General features: G+C 42.4%; 1 protein-coding gene across 1 annotated transcript in view; it reads right to left on the bottom strand.

Moving 5' to 3' along the window:
- Positions 1-1032: 1032 nt before the first annotated feature.
- The window catches only part of LOC141147986 (natural cytotoxicity triggering receptor 3 ligand 1-like), a 30631-nt gene continuing 15114 nt past the window's right edge, over positions 1033-16549 (bottom strand). The window contains exons 2-4 of the mRNA XM_073635141.1: positions 8727-9056; positions 2398-2697; positions 1033-1112 (exon numbers count right to left, since the gene is read on the bottom strand). Of these exons, the coding sequence (XP_073491242.1) occupies positions 1033-1112; positions 2398-2697; positions 8727-9056 (710 nt within the window). The remainder of the gene's footprint in view (positions 1113-2397; positions 2698-8726; positions 9057-16549) is intronic.

Below are 16549 nucleotides of genomic sequence, written 5' to 3'. Positions count from 1 at the left end.
AATTGAGCTTTGAGGGCATGTTCTATCTGACGATACAAAAAGAGGGAGCTTTGTGGTATCTTAAATTCCCTTACCAACTCTGGGAATTTCTTTAAAGTGTTGCCTGTATAAAGATGTCTTAACCTTATAATACCAGAATTCTCCCACCCTCTAACTTTTCCAATTTTAAGAATTTCCTGAAGGTTGCGATTATTCCAAATAGGGGTATAATCTGATAGTCCCTCATACCTCATCAAATTCTTAACTGTTTTCCAAAGCCTAACTGCCAGTTTGATTGTTGGAGATTCATGGAGAAACCTATCTGCCTCCAGGGCTTCAATTAACGTATTATGTGGGGCGCTTGTTAAAAGGAGCCTACCATTTGGGGTGCCACCTTCCGGGATCCCACATCCCATTAACTGCTGCAATTGGGTTGCAAGAAAATAACGCTCTGGGTGTGGGAGGGCAAAGCCCCCCTCCCGAGTGGGAAGCTGAAGTACTCGTAACCGTATCCTGGCTTGTCTCCCTTTCCATATTAGTTCCCTAAAAAGGACCTCAATTCTTTTAAACCAACTCTTGCAAATCCACACTGGGGAATTATGCAGGACATACAACAGTTGTGGCATCCAAATCATTTTTATTAAGCTACATCTTCCTGCAACTGACAAGGGGAGGTGTCTCCATATACCTATCTTTTGTTTAAATTTTGTCAAAAGTGGAGCAAGGTTTTTACTAATATATTGGTTAGATCCTTCCTCAAGACGATTCCCAAGTACGTCATTGCTTCCACAGTTGCCACCTGGGGCATTCCAGGCTCACTTATGGGGTCTATCGGTAAAAGCTCTGACTTTTCCCAGTTTATTTCCAGACCAGAAAAACTACCAAATTCCTCTACAATTCTTATTGCTCCCCGCACTGAGTTTCTTGTATCCCCCCAAAAAATCAAGATGTCATCCGAATAGAGCGCAATACTTTCTTCGCTCATCCTTCTCTGGAAGCCAGTTATCTCATTTATTTAGAATGTCGTTACTATCCTTAAGATAGGATGGACTGTTAGCTTTGTTCATTCACTCCAACACATTCCATACTATTTAGAATGTCCTTATTATCCTTAAGATAGGATGGACTGTTAGCTGAAAGAGGTTGGAGATAAATATCTAGATATTCCCCTAATATGGAGAACAGGGATTTAATGCCACTCAACTGTACTATGTACAACCCCAATTCCAAAAAAGTTGGGACGATGTGTAAAATCTGCATAAAAACAGAATGTAATGATTTGCAAATCTCATAAACCCTTCATTTATTCACAATATGAAATAAAAAACATATCATATGTTTAAACTGAGAGAATGTGCCTTTTAAGAAAGATATAATGTAATTTCTAAATTGATGACAGCAACACGTCTCAAAAATGTTGGGATAGGGCAATGTTTACCATGGTGTAGCATCCCCTCTTCTTTTACCAACACTCTGTAGATGTCTGAGAACTGAGGAGGCCATTTCCGGAGCTTTGGGAGATACATTTTGTCCCATTCTTGCCTGAAATAGGATTCTAGCTGTTCAACAGTCATAGGTCTTGTCTGTCGTATTTTTTTATTCCAAGATGTCCTATATATAATTAGTTGGTGAAAGGTCTGGACTGCAGACAGGCCAATTAAGCACCCAAACTCTTCTACTACAAAGCCATGCTGTTGTCATAGATGCAGTATGCGGGTTAGCATTGTCCTATGGAAATATGCATGGCCTTTTCTGAAAAAGATGTTGCCTGGATGAAAGCATACTCTGCTCTACAACCTGGATATTTCTTTCAGCATTGATGCTGCCTTTGCTGATGTGCAGGATGTCAATTATATAGGCACTAATGCAAACCAATACCATCAGAGATGGAGGCTTTTGAACTGAACGTTGATAACAAGCCAGAAGGTCCATCTCCTCTTTAGTCCAGAGACTGAATTTCTGAAATTGTTCAACAATTTTTAGATGCATTTTTTCACAGATTGGTGGACCTCTGCCCATCATTACTTCTGAGACACTCTGACTCTGTGACATCCTCCTTTATACCCAATAATGTTACTGACCTGTTGCCAATTAACCCAATTAGTTGCAAAATTTATTTCCAGCTCTTCCTTGTAATACTGCTTAATTTGCCAGCTTTTTGTTGCCCTGCCTCAACTCTTTTGAGACGTGTTGCTACCATCAGTTTCAAAATTACCTTATTTTTATCTGGAAATGGTTCATTTTCTCAGTGTAAGCATTTGATATGTTTTCTATTTGCTGCTATGAAAAAAATACAGGTTTATGACGTTTGCAAATAATTGCATTCGGTCTATGCAGATTTTACAAAGCATTCTAACTTTTTTGGAATTGAGGTTGTAGTTTGATAATACTGAAAAAACAGAGCAATCATAATGTTACCTCCATACACCAGCTGGAAGTCTTCCTGGAGAGGTGCAATAAGAGACTCATGTTGGACTCTACAGGAGAAGGTCCGCTCTCTGTCCTCCTCAGATGGTGTTAAGGTCACTGAGCTGTTCACACTGTACGTCCCATCCAGGTCTCTCTGAGGGTTTCCCACCACAATGTTATTCAGTATTTCTCCATCCCGAAGCCATTTAATGTCAATGTCCACCGGGTAGTATCCAGAGATGACACTGATCAGGGAACCTTCTTTATTTTTGACAACTAATTTGTCCTTAACGTTGATCTGGGGTTGAGCTGTAACATGCAAGTATCATAAACTGTATAAGACATAGTCAACTAAAATTTCACAGTTATCTGTTAACTTAATTTTTCACACATGTAATGCATGCACACATATTGTAATTGTAACAGTATACTTAATTAGTATTGGCTACTGTAGCCAAAGAGTACCCATTTAATAAATGGCTAGAGTTTAGAATTGGATATGAATATTGTTATTATTGTAGTATGACAAAACATACTGCCTTTCCTTCAGTAATAAAATATAATATCTATCTTAAATTATGTTATTTGCATTAAGATAACCATAACCTGTGGTAGGGTCAGTGTGGCACAGCATGTGGCTGGTGTTTGTCACTGGTAATCCGGCTTTCAGGTATAGTGGTGTGCTAAACTATGGGAATTACAGTCTGTGTAAATGTAAATACATTCAAGTTGCATCAAAACAAAAGGTGTGCAAAATCATACGGTTCATTTTCTTTAGAAAGCAGCCACAACCTGATTAGAAAAGCTTGTGCCCTGCCAGCATGCTTTAAAGAAGGACAGTTACCTTGTTACTTTACTGTGAAAGCAGTGGTCTTTTTGCAGGGGTCAACATGCCCCCGGGTGAGCCAGAGCTAGAGCTCTCCAATCAACAAAGCTCTTTCTCCGTGTTCACTGGAAAGTGATAGCTGTGACTAAGCATGCTGGCACGTGACAGGCTTTTCTTCTCAGGCTGTGACTGTTTTCTAAACAAAACAAACTGTAATACATTGCACACTTTTTGTGTGTCCTGAGACCTTTCACCCGAATGGTAGAGAGGAGAAGCAATCCTATTGACCACTGAGGAGGAGGAGGGAAGAGATGCAACAGAAGCCGCTGCCCAGGGGAAGTACTGCCCGTGACCTAGATGGGGTAAGTGCGGGGCTGGTGACCGACCGGGGGTGGGGGGGTGTGCCTGTGACCCGACAGACCGGGGGTGGGGATGGCAGCAGCGGATAGTATTGTTTGCCCCAACCCCCCTCCCCGAAACAAAATATACCACCAGTCGCCACTGTTCAGGGGTGTTTCCAAACTTTTGACTCTCCTGGGCGCATTGGAAAAATAAGAATTGTCTTGGGCTGCACCTAAAATGCACTAACAATAAGGATAGCTGATAAGCAAAAAAATCAGGCAGATCAAAAGTTAACAATCACAGATATAGGTAATGTACTTGAGTTATAAAACTTAATTTTTTTGTAATAACTTTTATTATAAAAGTAACAAAGGGAAACATAAAACTAGTGTGATATTTAACACTGTTTTTGATAAACTAACTCATCAATATCTGGTTTGATGGATGTGGTAACAATCCTCAATGAATTCTCAAGGTGCTCATCAGATAATTAGCTTTCTTCTAATTTTGCCCTTCGTCTATATCCTCCTTGGAAATAGTTGCTCACAAATATAGGGGCTGCCGAAAACTGATGACATGAATAAGGCGTGATTGTGAAGAGTGGGAGATTTTTCTTTGGGAAGATAAAACGTATAAAATTTAAGTAAAGAGACACTGTCAAATATTTCTTTGGCCGCATGTGTTCACTAAGTGTAAACACATTTACAAAAAAAATCCAAAAAATCAAAATTTTTAGGTAAGTATGATTTTGTGTTGGGCCGCATCCATATCTGTCTTGGGCTGCGGGTTGGATAAGCCTGAGATAGATGGTGATGATGATCATGATGATGATAGAGGATGAGCAAATTAGCCTCTCTATATAAAAATAACAAATCTATATTTTTAGTAACCAATTATATGAAATTCAAAGTTAGATATGAAGAACATAAGCATTTCCGTATGTTAATACTCACACATATATTTCATGCGTATTGTTTTGAGATTTAGGTAAATATTGGGACTAGGCTTCTAATTGCATTATAATTAAGAGAAGAGCATCTGAAATGTTTTTGTCAGTGAATATATCCTGCTATATTAACATTATACTCCTGCTACTTAGTTAATCTTTAAATTAACTTCAGGTTTCATCTGTCAATAAGTAACAAGTTATTCTGCACTAAACACACAGAGTTGGGGCATGGCCTGAAGCGGCATGGTGTAGGTTGCTTGGCTGAGAGCTTCGCCGGCCGTTAATCCTTTTTTTTTTTTCTCTTAAATAATCTTTATTAACAATTCTTAATTTACATACACCATATTAAAACATCTGCAAGTTCATGTAGACATACTCCACTAGTAAGGAGGCCAAGTATCCCTCCTCCGCTCCTCCCCGCACCCGTTACATCTACATGTCCCATCCAACAGGAAAGCTTCATACGGTACACTAAGGCGACAGGGAGCTATTTTCCCCCCAACCCTCCCTCCCTTCCCTTACTCTCCACCCACCCTAAGCCAGATGCTTCCTTTTATTCCTGACACCCTACGCTTATTAACCACGGGTTCCACATCTTTTCAAACTTTTTAAGATTCCCTCTTCTAATATATAGGGCTCTCTCCTTCCATATTACATCATTTATTGTTTTAACCCACTCATCAACTGCAGGGGGAAGGACTGTTTGCCATCTCTGCATAATAAGCTTCCGAGCCTGGTAGAGGCATCTCAAAACGGCTATTTTAGCCGCTGCCTCCTCCTGGCTCCATGCCCTATATCCAAGAATGCAGAATCTGACATCTGTCTCCAGGGAAATCCCCCACTTGCCCTCGATAGAGCCCACAACCCCCAGCCAGTAACGTACTAGTTTGGGGCACCTCCATACCATGTGTATCAAGTCGCCCTCCTCCCCACACCTGGGGCATTTGGCATCAGATCTTACACCAAAACGGAATAGTTTTTTTGGGGTGTAGTATGCTCTATGTAGCAACATTAAGTGGGAGAGTCTCTGTGCAGGTGAAACTGAAACCTCCTGTCCTACCTCCAGTATTTCCCTCCATTGTATATCTGTTAACTTTCCCACATCCTTCTCCCACCCCTCCCTGCAGCCCAGATGCTCTGATCTGACAATAGCTTCCTTGCACAGTTGCGCATATATTCCAGAAATAAAGCCCTTCATCTTCCCAGGTTTAATCACCCTCTGAAGCAGTGCAGCATCTGTCCAGGCTGGGGGACTTACCCTGAATTGTACCTCCAATGCCGCTCTCATTTGCAAATACCTGAAGAATGTTTGTCTTGGAATGCTATATTCCTTTTGGAGGTCCTCAAAAGTTTTCAATACCCTCCCTCTGTACAGCTGGGATAGTCTATTTATACCCCACCTCGCCCATTCCTTAAATTCCCCCATAGCCACTATCTCCTGTAGGTTCCTGTTATGCCAGAGGGGGGCGTATTCTGTAAACCCAACATATCCCATTAAGGTCTTTGTTGCCTTCCAGACTTTTGTTATTAACTTAGTTGTGGGGCCTCTACCAGATAGTGAGTCTGCCTCCAATGCTTCCACTACGGTTTTATGGGGTGCCTCCAGAGTTAACAAACCTCTGTCAGCACTTTCACCCCCTACATGCTGCAACTGTGCTGCCAGAAAATAGCACCTCGGATGCGGGAGGGCTATCCCTCCTTCTTTAACTGGTAACTGTAAGTTCTGAAGGCTGATCCTGGCCTTCCCCCTCCTCCACAACAGCTCCCTAAAAAGTGGGTCGATCTTTTTGAACCACTTTTTGTTCACCCACACCGGTGAATTGTGTAACAGATACAGCAGTTGAGGCAACCAAACCATCTTAATTAGGTTGCCCCTTTCTGCTACAGATAGGGGCAGCCGGCTCCAGATATCTATTTTACACCTAAATTTACCCAGTAGTGGATCTAGGTTGTCTACAATATACTGATTGGGATCTTTTGACATATTTATGCCCAAATAACGAATCATTGAAACTACTTTTAAGTGTGGAATTCCTGACAAGACCGGACCACTAAGGTTATCTAATGGCAGTAGTGCAGACTTCCTCCAATTCACCACCAGTCCTTACACCTTGCCAAACCTTTCCATTATGTCCATTACCTGCCTAAGAGAGCCTCCCGTGTCTCCGAGAAACAGTAGGACATCGTCGGCATACAGGGCAATCTTCTCCTCTCCTATTCTTCTTACGAAACCTTCAATCTTTGAGCTAGACCTAATATGAATTGCTAGTGGCTCCATAGCGAGGGCAAACAGCAGGGGGGACAGGGGGCATCCCTGTCTCGTCCCCCTCTCTAAGCATATTTTCCCTGAAAATTCTTTATTAACCCTAACCTTCGCACTTGGGCCCCTATACAGTATTTTTATCCACTTTCTAATGACAGGACCCAAGCCAAACTCCTCCAGCACCCGCCAGAGATAGGGCCATTCCAAGCTGTCAAAGGCCTTAGTTATGTCCAGGGACACTACTGCTCTTGATCCCATGTTCTCTGTCGGGGTCTGGAGATTCATATATGCCCTCCTGATGTTCATACTCGTGGTCCTATGGGAAATAAATCCCGTTTGATCCACGTGGATGAGTTTATGCACAATTTTGTTAAGTCTGGCAGCCAATACCCTTGCCAGGATCTTGGCGTCTGTACACAACAGAGATATAGGCCTGTATGCCGACGGTTCCAGTGGGTCACCCCCTTCTTTATGAAGCAAGATAATATTTGTTTCGGTCATAGAGACAGGCAAACACCCTCCCTGCAGAGCCCAGTTCAGTGTTTTCAGCAACTCTGGCAGGAGGATCTTCCCGTAGTGCTTGTAGGTCTCCACCGGGAGACCATCCTGCCCCGGAGATTTTTGATTTGCCATTCCATTTACAGCTTGTTGTAATTCAACTAGTGTAATTGGCGCATCTATACCCTCTCTATCCTCTTCAGTAACTATGGGGACCTGTATATCCTTAAAAAATTTTCCCATGTCCTCCTCCCCAACGATCCCCTGCGACCTATACAGATTTTCATAATACCTCTCAAATGTGTCTTTGATTTCTAGACTCTGAGAGGATATCTAACCATTTGGAGTCCTGATTGCCGGGATCGTCGAGGAGGAGGAGTTGGTTTTTACCAAGTAGGCCAACATACGTCCCACACTTTCTCCTTCCCCAAAGGTCCGTTGTTTCTGGAAAAGTTGCTTATTTTCACCCCTCTTCAGGACTGCTGTTCTATAGGCCTCCTGTTTTTCCTCCCACAGTTTCTGCTTCTCTGGTGTAGGGCCTTCTATAAATTGCTTCTCTGCCAACTCCAGTTCCCTCCTAATTCCCTCCTCCCACTCCCTTGCCCTCCTCTTAACTCCTGCCACCCCCTGGATCAAAATACCCCTAAGGAATGCCTTCAATGTGTCCCATTGTACACCTGCTGTCGTTGAGCCTTCATTAAATTTTAGAAACTCTTCTAACTTTGTTATTATCCTCTCTGGCTCCCCCATTAATTCCAACCAATATGGGCTTAGCTTCCAAAACCCTCAGGGTCATATCAATTCTGGAGAAGGTGGAGTGGGAGGAAGAGAAGCAAGAGTATTGCCTTGCTCCAGGATTCCGGACCCTCCACATATCCAACAGGCCTTCCTCCTCCAGGAAATTACCCAACCGGCCCCCTGCTACACTGTTTACTTGGACTCTCGGTGGAAATCTGTCCAACTCTCTATTCAACACCTCATTGAAATCCCCTAATACTATCACCAGGGTATCTGTTTTATCCAACATAAACTCCATTAGACTATACAGCAAAATACTACCAAATCTGGGACCGTTGGTTGGAATCGGTATCAACAGTACCAGACCACGGAGCTGACTGATCCCTACTATCAGTATTAGGTAAGGGCCCCCACTGCTACACGCATGTCCCCCTCTAGTACATGTCAATGCATGTTGGTGAGCACTGTACGCCTGTATTAGCCATGGCAGAGCACCTTATACACCCACCTGTGAACCAATGAGGTACGTCGTAATGTATACAGCATGAACGTCTATATTTTGTTGTAAAAATGAATTCTACTTACCACAAAGCTTATGCTTTATTTCAAAACTATCTGTACATTTTGTCATATTTCTGTTATCCCTGTTTACCAGAAATAAAAGTTTGTTGGATTTAAAAAAACAAAAACACAGAGTTGGGTAAATAGACTAACATGCTTACCTTGTAGTTCTAGTCTTATCTCTTTCTCCTCCCTCTTTGGGGTGTACAGTATGGAGCATTTATAGATCCCTCCATCCATTATAGTTATATTTGATATGGACAAATCGGCGATTCCATCTTCTACCCGACCTGAATAAGACAGACGAGGATCTCTCGCTTTCACAATTGCATTCTGAACACTTATTATTTTCTTTCCCTGAAAGTACCAGGTTATGGCAAGAAATGTCTGATTGATAGGAGGGTTATTGACTGTGAATGAGCAGGGAATGTTCACATCTTCCCCCATCATTACCCGATGAGCTATTGGAGCAATCAGCTGCAGAGCATGACCTGTAGACAGAGAACAGCATATGATAAAACACAGGGGAGAGCAAGATGTAACTTATATATAGTTGCATGTTTGTATACTGTTTATAGCATGCAAAAAAATGGCACAGTAAGCTTTACTTCTGATACTAATTTCGTTATGAACAGACTTGTTCCAAAAATATGTTGATATGATGGGTACCTGTCAGTAGAAATTCAGCGGACTCTTATGCCGCGTACACACGGTCGGACTTTTCCTCTACAAAAGTCCAACGGACGCTGACGGACTAAAGCTGGCTGGTAATCCGATCGTGTGTGGGCTTCTCCGGACTTTCAACGTACTTTTTTAGCCTCAAATCCGACGTACTTTAGATTTGAAACATGCTTCAAATCTTTACGTCGTAACTACGACGGACCCCGAAATCCGCTCGTCTGTGTGCTAGTCCGACGGACAAAAACCCACGCTAGGGCAGCTATTGGCTACTGGCTATGAACTTCCTTATTTTAGTCTGGTGTACGTCATCACGTACGAATCCGTCGGACTTTTGTGTGGTCGTGTGTAGGCAAGTCCGTTCGTTAGAAAGTCTGCCACAAGTCCGCCGCAAGTCTGCCGAAAGTCCGCCGGAAGTATGTCGGACAGGCTGTCGGACTTTTGTAGCTGAAAAGTCCGACTGTGTGTACGCGGCATTAGTCCTACAAGGCTTTTATAATTGGCCAAGTGCAGAAGGGGAAAGACGCCATTTGGATGATAAGCCCCCCCAGTTGGTCAAAAAGGCAGTGGACAGGGTCACCATGTAAGAAACTAATAGCTCCGCGCTTAGGTAATATAGGAACTGCAGCCCCCCCAGCACAGAATCACACCAATGTGAGATTCTAAATAGAGTAGAGTCCCAAAAAAGGGGTGATTGGCGCTGTTCCACTAAAATTCGTTTGATGTGCAAAAACTAAAGTGGTATATCGAGCAAACTGTGAAAAAACTAAACATAAATATATATATATAGGATTGATAAAATCACAATCATGTGGGAATTCCTGAAGTGTATGTGACAGATGCCCACATACATATAAAGTGCAATGTGTGTTATCTCCTTGTTAAACAAGAGGTGATCAAAAAACAAAAACCTTAAAAGTGGGTATAAAAAAGTGATTGAATTCCAAAAAATCTCTCAGAAAATTCTAAAAAGACATAAATCTATGCATAGAAACACAAATAGTGCATGAATAGCTGAACAATGATAAAAATAAAAAATAAAAATAAACATGAAAACCCTATAATCATAAACGCACATAAAATCTTAAGTCCACAGAATGTCCCAAAAAAAGGAAAAAAGAAAAAAAGAAAAGGAAAAAATCTGGAAAACGTTCTTCCTAAAGTGCAAATGGTGAGTCTCTTCACACATCTAGCAGTGCTCTAAGTGGTGTGAACTCTTTCAGCCTTCCAAAGGCCCCCCAATGTGCCCTCACTCACCGGAAGCAATCACCCCTGCAGGGGTATCAAGCCTGTCAGCCGTATCAGCAATGGTGAAAGTTCCTCATTCGAATCTCCGCTCCCGGTATCCGGACTGGTTCCAGTCACTCCCCGCAGACACATCCATATGAAACAAAAATGAGCCCCATCGCGTGAATCCGTAAAAATTATATATACTTTATTAAAAATGTTGATAAAACAAGCAAAACAATGCTCCGCTGCCTGGTTGGCAGTCAAACCGAGTGGGTAAAAGCAGCGCGGTGCGGCGTGCGTTCCACCGCTCGCTCCACACCCGGAAGTAAAGCAGAAGGACAAGACGTATGCGTATCACGTGGCCATGCCTTACGCGTTTCGTCATCCAGACGTCATCTGAGGCGCGGGTTATCAATCCTATATATATATATTTATGTTTAGTTTTTTCACAGTTTGCTCGATATACCACTTTAGTTTTTGCACATCAAACGAATTTTAGTGGAACAGGGTCACCATGTCCTTCAGTAATATTTGTGCAGATCCCACTGGTGGAAGGTATCAGTCCAAAAATGTAAGAAGTTGAGGATATGTATAGGGTCCCAGTAATTGTAACATTGCTTGAATACGTTGGAAAGGCTCTTCCCAAACAACAACGTTGCTGAAACAGGTTGGGTGACGAGGGACTGTATGGACACAGTCATAGCTCCATCCTGTTACAGCTTTAGAAAGCTTTGGGGTCAGCTCACTAAAACATGTTCATACACAAGATGCAAAATCATATTTTCACATGGAATAGTTATTTGGCTATCGTGATCCTTTATTTATGTCCTTATGTCTTGGTGCTTAGTGGGGAGAGATGAGGTGTTCTGGTGTTTAGTGGAGAGATGGGGTCATGGTGCTTAGTGGGGAGAGATGAGGGGTCCTGGTGCTTAGTGGGGAGAGATGGGGGTCTTGGGGCTTAGTGGGGAGAGATGGGGGTCTTGGGGCTTAGTGGGGAGAGATGAGGGGTCTTGGTGCTTAGTGGGGAGAGATGAGGGGTCTTGGTGCTTAGTGGGGGGAAATGGGCAGTCCTGGTGCTTAGTGGGGAGAGATGGGGGTCTTGGTGCTTAGTGGGGAGAGATGGGGTCTTGGTACTTAGTGGGGAGAGATGGGGGGTCCTGGTGCTTAGTGGGGAGAGATGGGGTCTTGGTGCTTAGTGGGGAGAGATGGGGGTCTTGGGGCTTAGTGGGGAGAGAAGAGGGATTTTGGTGCTTAGTGGGCGGAGATGGGCAGTCCTGGTGCTTAGTGGCGATAGATGGGGGGTCTTGGTGCTTAGTGGGGGGAGATAGGTGGTCCCGGTGCTTAGTATGGAGAGATGGGGGTATTAATGCTTATTGGGGGCAGATTGGGAGGCACTGCCAGACAGTGGGGGAGGGGACACTGGTGCTCTTTACCTGGGTGCTCGATCCATCTGGAATCCTGTGTAGAAGAATACTCCCCTCTCTCACTTTTCTTCTGGTCTGATTTCTCTCATCTGAAGGGATGCCAGTGCAATGATAGCTCAGACGATCTCACAAAAGCAAAAGAAGACTTCCTCTGCTCACTTCTCTGCCAATCCCTGACTGATGACTCACCTATTGCAGAGCCCAGCAGAGGAAGCCAGTGGTGGAAGTCTTCCTTTGCTGCTTCTTTTTCTTTACTTGTCTGAGCAGTTACTGCACAGGCATCCCCAGCACACCTCAAGGCCTGCCGGCTCAGCCACAGGACAGACCAGTAATACAACTGTCAGTTCTCCTGTCACCAGCAGTGCCTCCTGCCCCCCTTCCTTCAATGCGGCACTTGGGGCCCTCTGAATGAAAAGATGTGCCCCCATCGCTACACCGATCATCCCCAAACATATCATCCAGGCGTGCAGGGTGGGTCAGGGCACAATGGACAGGAGGCCCTTGGGGGCCGTGTGCAATGAGCACCCTGCACACATGGATGATATGCCACTGACTGGTAGTGAGATATTCAAAAACCCGTTGGTGAATGGAATTACAGATGCACACAGTGTAGTGTGTTTAACCCCTTCCTGCTCAGCCTATTGTAATATGATGGCAGGGGAAGGAGCCCTATTATCCTGGGAGGACATCATATGACGTCCTCCCATGATCGTGCCTCACGGGCGCCCCACTGGCCGCGCTTCAGTGCCATCTGTCACTCGCTGTGTCTACTGGACACAACCAATATTAGATTACTGTACCCACGTGCTGCCAGTACTATGTGGTCACTGTGGCCAATCCCAGCAGATCACATGACAGTTGTACACAATGAATGGCTGTGTTTCAAGCCATTCATTTGTACTATTGTAATGAGCTCTGTGATTGGTCAGAGTGAACACTTGGATCACAGCCCATCTGCGCCATGTGATTAGCTGTGGCCAATCACAGCTAATCACAATAGTAAACAAAGTATAATGAATAGTTTTCATTCACAAAAAATTGTAAGCAATCATAGTATGTAAAAAATCTATATAAATACTATGGTAACACTGTATTGCTTCAGTCACTGTATGTAAAAAAAAAAAGAAGGAATACAAATGTACTAAAAAGTTTTTTTTTTGTTTTTTTTAATAGATTTTTTTTTTACTTACTGTCACCAGTCAGTATCCCTGATCACCGCCTAAAGATTATTTATTTGCAAAATATTATAACAGAAACAAAGAAAAATGCGTTTTTCTTTTTCAAAATGTTTGGTCTTTTTTTCGTTTATTTATCAATAAATAAAAAACCCAGTGGTGATTAACCACTTCAGCCCCGGAAGGTTTTACCCCCTTCCTGACCAGAGCACTTTTTACAATTCGGCACTGCGTCGCTTTAACTGCTAATTGCGCGGTCATGCAATGCTGTACCCAAACGAAATTTGCGTCCTTTTCTTCCCACAAATAGAGCTTTCTTTTGATGGTATTTGATCACCTCTGCCGTTTTTATTTTTTGCGCTATACACGGAAAAAGACCGAAAATTTTGAAAAAAAATGATATTTTCTACTTTTTGTTCTAAAAAAAATCCAATAAACTCAATTTTAGTCATACATTTAGGCCAAAATGTATTCGGCCACATGTCTTTGGTAAAAAAAATGTCAATAAGTGTATATTTATTGGTTTGCGCAAAAGTTATAGCGTCTACAAACTAGGGTACATTTTCTGGAATTTACACAGCCTTTAATTTATGACTGCCTATGTCGTTTCTTGAGGTGCTAAAATGGCAGGGCAGTACAAAACCCCCACAAATGACCCCATTTTGGAAAGTAGACACCCCAAGGAAATTGCTGAGAGGCATGTTGAGCCCATTGAATATTCATTTTTTTTGTCCCAAGTGATTGAATAATGACCAAAAAAAAAAAAAAAATTACAAAAAGTTGTCACTAAATGATATATTGCTCACACAGGCCATGGGCATATGTGGAATTGCACCCCAAAATACATTTAGCTGCTTCTCCTGAGTATGGGGATACCACATGTGTGGGACTTTTTGGGAGCCTAGCCGCGTACGGGGCCCCGAAAACCAATCACTGCCTTCAGGATTTCTAAGGGCGTACATTTTTGATTTTACTCCTCACTACCTATCACAGTTTTGAAGGCCATAAAATGCCCAGATGACATAAAACCCCCCCAAATGACCCCATTTTGGAAAGTAGACACCCCAAGCTATTTGCTTTGAGGCATGTTGAGTCCATGGAATGTTTTATATTTTGACACAAGTTGCGGGAAAGTGACACATTTTTTTTTTTTTTTTTTTTTTTGCACAAAGTTGTCACTAAATGATATATTGCTCACACAGGCCATGGGCATATGTGGAATTGCACCCCAAAATACATTTAGCTGCTTCTCCTGAGTACGGGGATACCACATGTGTGGGACTTTTTAGGAGCCTAGCCGCGTACAGGACCCCGAAAACCAATCACCGCCTTCAGGATTTCTAAGGGCGTACATTTTTGATTTTACTCCTCACTGCCTATCACAGTTTCGGAGGCCATGGAATGCCCAGGTGGCACAAACCCCCCCCAAATGACCCCATTTTGGAAAGTAGACACCCCAAGCTATTTTCTGAGAGGCATGGTGAGTATTTTGCAGCTCTCATTTGTTTTTGAAAATAAAGAAAGACGAGAAAAAAAAATTTTTTTTTCTTTTTTCAATTTTCAAAACTTTGTGACAAAAAGTGATGTCTGCAAAATACTCACTATACCTCTCAGCAAATAGCTTGGGGTGTCTACTTTCCAAAATGGGGTCATTTGGGTTTTTTTTTTGCCACCTGGGCATTCCATGGCCTCCGAAACTGTGATAGGCGGTGAAGAGTGAAATCAAAAATTTACGGCCTTAGAAAGCCTGAAGGCGGTGCTTGGTTTTCGGGGTCCCGTACGCGGCTAGGCTCCCAAAAAGTCTCACACATGTGGTATCCCCGTACTCAGGAGAAGCAACAGAATGTATTTTGGGGTGTAATTTCACATATTCTCATGGCATGTTTGAGCAATATATCATTTAGTGACAACTTTGCGCAAAAAAAAATAAAAAAAATAAAAAATTGTCTCTTTCCCGCAACTTGTGTCACAATATAAATTATTCCATGGACTCAACATGACTCTCAGCAAATAGCTTGGGGTGTCTACTTTCCAAAATGGGGTCATTTGGGGGGGTTTTGAACTGTCCTGGCATTTTATGCACAACATTTAGAAGCTTATGTCACACATCACCCACTCTTCTAACCACTTGAAGACAAAGCCCTTTCTGACACTTATTGTTTACATAAAAAAATAATTTTTTTTGCAAGAAAATTACTTTGAACCCCCAAACATTATATATTTTTTTTAAAGCAAATGCCCTACAGATTAAAATGGTGGGTGTTTCATTTTTTTTTTTCACACAGTATTTGCGCAGCGATTTTTCAAACGCATTTTTTGGGGAAAAAACACACTTTTTTACATTTTAATGCACTAAAACACACTATATTGCCCAAATGTTTGATGAAATAAAAAAGATGATCTTAGGCCGAGTACATGGATACCAAACATGACATGCTTTAAAATTGCGCACAAACGTGCAGTGGCGACAAACTAAATACATTTTTAAAAGCCTTTAAAAGCCTTTACAGGTTACCACTTTAGATTTACAGAGGAGGTCTACTGCTAAACTTACTGCCCTCGATCTGACCTTCGCGGCGATACCTCACATGCATGGTGCAATTGCTGTTTACATTTGACGCCAGACCGACGCTTGCGTTCGCCTTAGCGCGAGAGCAGGGGGGACAGGGGTGCTTTTTTTTTTTTTTTTTTTTTTTTTTCTTTATTATTATTATTTTTTTATCTTATTTTTAAACTGTTCCTTTCATTTTTTTTTTTAAATCATTTTTATTGTTATCTCAGGGAATGTAAATATCCCCTATCATAGCAATAGGTAGTGACAGGCACTCTTTTTTGCAAAAATTGGGGTCTATTAGACCCTAGATTTCTCCTCTGCCCTCAAAGCATCTGACCACACCAAGATCGGTGTGATAAAATGCTTTCCCAATTTCCCAATGGCGCTGTTTACATCCGGCGAAATCTAAGTCATAAAATGCTCGTAGCTTCCGGTTTCTTAGGCCATAGAGATGTTTGGAGCCACTCTGGTCTCTGATCAGCTCTATGGTCAGCTGGCTGAATCACCGGCTGCATTCTCAGGTTCCCTGTTGAGACAGGAGAGCCAGAGAAAAACACGGAAGACGTTGGGGGGGGGGGCATTCCCTCCCACTGCTTGTAAAAGCAGTCTAGAGGCTAATTAGCCGCTAGGATTGCTTTTACATGAAAGCTGACCGCTGGCTGAAAAGAATGATACCAAGATGATACCTAAACCTGCAGGCATCATTCTGGTATAACCACTCAAAGTCGTGAATGGCGTACCTGAAGACAAAAAAATGGTTAACAATAAAGCACAGTAAACGGTAAGGTATAAAAAATTGCATACCTGAAAAGCAAACATGATAAAACATAATAACAATAAAACATTGCAGAATAGAATACAGTAAAAAAGAGCAGAACAATAGAGAGAGAGAATAGAGAGAGAGAAAGAACAATAAAACAACA

The sequence above is a fragment of the Aquarana catesbeiana genome, linkage group LG06 (genome assembly GCF_042186555.1).
Source record: "Aquarana catesbeiana isolate 2022-GZ linkage group LG06, ASM4218655v1, whole genome shotgun sequence".
Classification (NCBI taxonomy): domain Eukaryota; kingdom Metazoa; phylum Chordata; class Amphibia; order Anura; family Ranidae; genus Aquarana; species Aquarana catesbeiana.
This window is presented reverse-complemented; position numbering and strand designations above follow the sequence as displayed.